Source organism: Hipposideros armiger, unplaced genomic scaffold (assembly GCF_001890085.2).
Source record: "Hipposideros armiger isolate ML-2016 unplaced genomic scaffold, ASM189008v1 scaffold_584, whole genome shotgun sequence".
Classification (NCBI taxonomy): domain Eukaryota; kingdom Metazoa; phylum Chordata; class Mammalia; order Chiroptera; family Hipposideridae; genus Hipposideros; species Hipposideros armiger.
Genome location: NW_017731934.1, coordinates 36,700 through 40,521, shown reverse-complemented (window position 1 = coordinate 40,521; position 3,822 = coordinate 36,700). Strand labels below are relative to the sequence as shown.

Below are 3,822 nucleotides of genomic sequence, written 5' to 3'. Positions count from 1 at the left end.
ATATCCTGGCTTTTAATTTCACATTGGTGTTCTCAAGAGCAGTGATTTAAAATATATATCCAGTCCTTGATCAATCACATTCATGCAAAATAGAAAAGAAAAAAAATACAAAGAAAAGGATTTTAATTAGGAAAATAAAACAATATAATTTGAAAATATTGATAAACATCTCAACCCTATGATACTATCCATAATAGCTCCATTTAATCTTCAAAAAAGGAAGCATACAAAATGTTAATGAAAAATCAAAGGAGATTATGCTTAATGAAGGAGAAAATAACCTAATATTTTAATAGCCTCTATAAAGTAAGTTCAACTATGCGTGAAAGAGAAGGTAAAAATAATGAGAGATAAGGCTTTAGCTTTTTTCTTCACATCTGTGACTATATCAAGCATCACCACTTTCATGTTAATATGCATTAGGAAAACATTTTTCTATTTTATGCATATTTGCATAAAAACCTCTTTATTATGGGTGGTTAGGATATTATGTGGCTTTACAAACTCCAGTTGTACAAAAAGGAAAGCACAGGGATGGGGAGAGTTTAAGATTGTCTAGCTAGAGCTCTCTAAACTCTGAACAAAGGTCACATCAATTCATAGTTTTATCCCCTGTGCCTACCATAGTGCTTGGTGTATAATAAGTACTTAATAAATATTTGCCAAAAAAATAATAATAGTAATGATTGGCATATACTGAATGTTTTCTATGTGTCACTATCCTAAGCACTAACATTATTTCATATAATCCTCACAAAAACTCACAAACTACTTCATAGGATGCCCATTAGTTCATTTGCTATAGATTAAAGGTTAAGAATCTTTGGAATCATACAATGGCCTGAATTTTAGCTTTCCTCTGATTCACCCTTGTTGTTCAAAATATGGAATTGCTTTGCTTGTCTGTACCTGTTTAGTCCTTATCATCTCATACTCTCTTTACCTGGTCTCCTATGCTTGCTAGAATTTCAGCACTTCAGTCTCATGTGTTTAAAACTTCTCTTGGGTCCCAATGCCTTGAGCGATACCCCATAAGTTGTGAATTCCTGCACCAACAGTCATTCCTTCTGTCCCCCCCCNGGGATGAGAGCCACTTCTGTGCAAACCTACTCCTCAGCCACAGGGGCAGTGAGGATCCTTTGTTAGCTCATCTATCTCCATGACCTGGCCGTTACGCATGTCACTATTCCCAAACACCTTTACATTCTGTGAAAGACTGCAGCATCCACAGGCCCTTCCTTTCATGGGTTGGCAGCCTAGTTGGGGAAGAAAGGCGTTTCTTCACACCTGGATTTTCTCAGATTACTTACGATGTGGAAGACTTCCTTGGTGACCTGAAAACTAAAAATAATCTGTGCGGCCAACATAGCAGTTTTATTCTTTTCCCCTGTTTTTTATATTCTTCTTATGAGTCACTATTTTTTCTTATCTACTACCTATGTATTTACTAAAGGCCATGGTAACCCACTCCAGGTAAATACCCTTGTACCCCATAATCCTTGAAGGATGGTATTCCCAAATTACATAATTTCTGGAGGAAAAGAGGGATTGCAGAGCTTCCTACATGAAGACCGCCTTTCTTGGAATCAATGCTAGAGAAGGGGTTGGTCATTCTCCCACTATGTCAACATTATAGTAAGCAAGGGGAAAAGAAGAGGGTCTATAGCTTCACAGACCGTTCTTACCAGACAACAGCGAACTTGGGGGTAGAGAAGGTGGTTAGATTCAAGAGAAGCAAATCCCTACTAGGAATGTGCTCTAAAACCCTAGTTAAGGGGCCTTGTGATAGGGCAAAGCTTCAGAGACTATGTAACCTGACACAATTAGGGAAAAGGAACATGAATCCTCTAGGAAAATCATGATTTCTTTCCCTCTCTTTCTCCAGTCACTCCTGAAAATAAAGGAGTTTACAAAAATAATCTGAGATTAAAGCCTAAATTTGGCAGAAGAGAGGAGACTTGGTTTTGGAGGAAGGTTAGGAGTTTAGATAGAGCAAGCTGCTCAGAAATACTGTTCAGTCATAGGGCTCAGCCTTGGCTGCAGATTGTAGTTTAGATGTTAGATTCTCTGGCACTAAAAAGAATTCCTCTTACCATCGAATAAACCAGATAGTTACATTTTCTTGTCTGTGGGGGAAAAAAATACACACCATTGATACACTAGAGAGGAATGTTACCCTGCCAGGGTAAGCCTGGGTATCCTGATTCAGGCAAAGGTTATTGCCTCCTCAGTCAAGGACATAAAATAAACGCTGCAGGGCAGGCAGAATGCAAATACATCCTGTTACCGCAGGTGGAGGCTGCCGCCTGCACCTCCGGTTCTCCAGACAGCCAGGCCTCCTGGCCTTCTTTCTTGGGCTAAGCTGACAAATGCCACGCAAGAAATGGGAGATCGAGCGGTTCCTCAAGCGCTCCGTGGAGCCCTGACTGCTGCCCCCTCCCCCCCCAAGAATGGAGAGCTTCACAGGCAGAGGATGTTGGGAGATCACCCGCGCCCGCTCCTGTTTTTAAGGTGGCTGCACTGTCCGAAATGAGAGCCTCTTTTCCCCAGACCTGTCCTAAAAAAAAAAAAAAAACATTTAACTCGCCCTCTGCCGGCCCCTATCGGAGAACGAAGGTGGGGGAGGGGCGCCTTATAAAATGCTGAAAGATTGTTTTTTTTGACGTTGCAAACCAAGGAAGGGGGGAATATTTAGGGCAGATGATGGGTTAAACAGTTGTGAAATTCTATGCAAGAACTTCACCGTCTCCATCACCGGTGCAGGAGACACAGACCTAGACCGCTGCGGCGAGCAAGGCGGCGAATGCGACACACTGAAAATGCCAGGCTGAACCACCTTAAAGAGTAATCGCCTCACTGCGTTAGAAAAATATGCATTCTCGTAGAACACAGTCCGGAAATTTGGATTCCCCCTTTCAAATACTGCTTAAGAGGAGGGAGAGAGAATCAGCGCTGGGCTGCGTCTCACCACTTGCTGTGCGCCCCGGAAAGTCGCGTCCAGCAGCATCAGCTTCCAGGGTTCCGACACGGAGCTGGGCAGGGGGATGTAGATGTAATAAGCGGCCAGTGCCACCAGGGCGATGAGCACCACAGAGGACGACCTCATCCTCCCCCCGGGTCGGCTAGCCCGCGGGTTGACCAGGACGAAGGGGCGATGCCACCCAAAGACCTCTGGCAAGTTTCTGCAAAGGCCAGCTGCTCATTCACTGGTTTCTTATATGCCCAGGAGCCAATCAGAGGCAGCGTCGGGAGGAAGTCGGAGCGTTGACGTCCCCCCTCTTTGGTGTCCTTGCAAAGTGTTGCAGACGCTCTGGGTTTGAAACATCTGAGGCTGCGCTAGGCCGTAGCACAGCGGACTCTGGAGGACACAGGTCTGTATTGCACGCCTATGACCAAGGGCTCCCTCCTGAAGGCTCTCAAATGGAAACCTGAAATAGTTTCAGGGTCGTGAATCTGTCTGTCCAAAGCACTAGGCCATTCAGACTTAAAGTGGAGAGATACCAAGAAGATTGTAAAAATCTACTGTATTCTAGAACCAGATTTGCAGTCGAATGAACTTCTAGCTGAAATGAAGGAGAATAATTACAAATTCTTTTTTATTTTATTTTTTTTTTTTACTGAAAACATTTTATTGGCCTTTTGGATAGAAACAGGAATTTATTTGCCATGAAGGATGATCCCATCATACTTCTGCGGGAACCAGCGCAGGGCCTCCTTTTTGCTGATTCTGTGTTTGGCCCCAATGCAGCCTGTCCTGAGTTTCTTGTCTGCGAAGCTGAAACCTGGCCTACCCACCGCCACATAGAAGTCCAGACTGAAGAT

The 3,822-nt window shown here is 43.6% G+C and overlaps 1 protein-coding gene across 1 annotated transcript in view; it reads right to left on the bottom strand.

The window, feature by feature from the left end:
• The window catches only part of NCEH1 (neutral cholesterol ester hydrolase 1), a 59,327-nt gene extending 56,035 nt beyond the window's left edge, over positions 1 to 3,292 (bottom strand). The window contains exon 1 of the mRNA XM_019624325.1: positions 2,969 to 3,292. Within this exon, the coding sequence (XP_019479870.1) occupies positions 2,969 to 3,106 (138 nt within the window). The 5' untranslated portion in view covers positions 3,107 to 3,292. The remainder of the gene's footprint in view (positions 1 to 2,968) is intronic.
• Between the last annotated feature and the right edge of the window lie 530 nt (positions 3,293 to 3,822).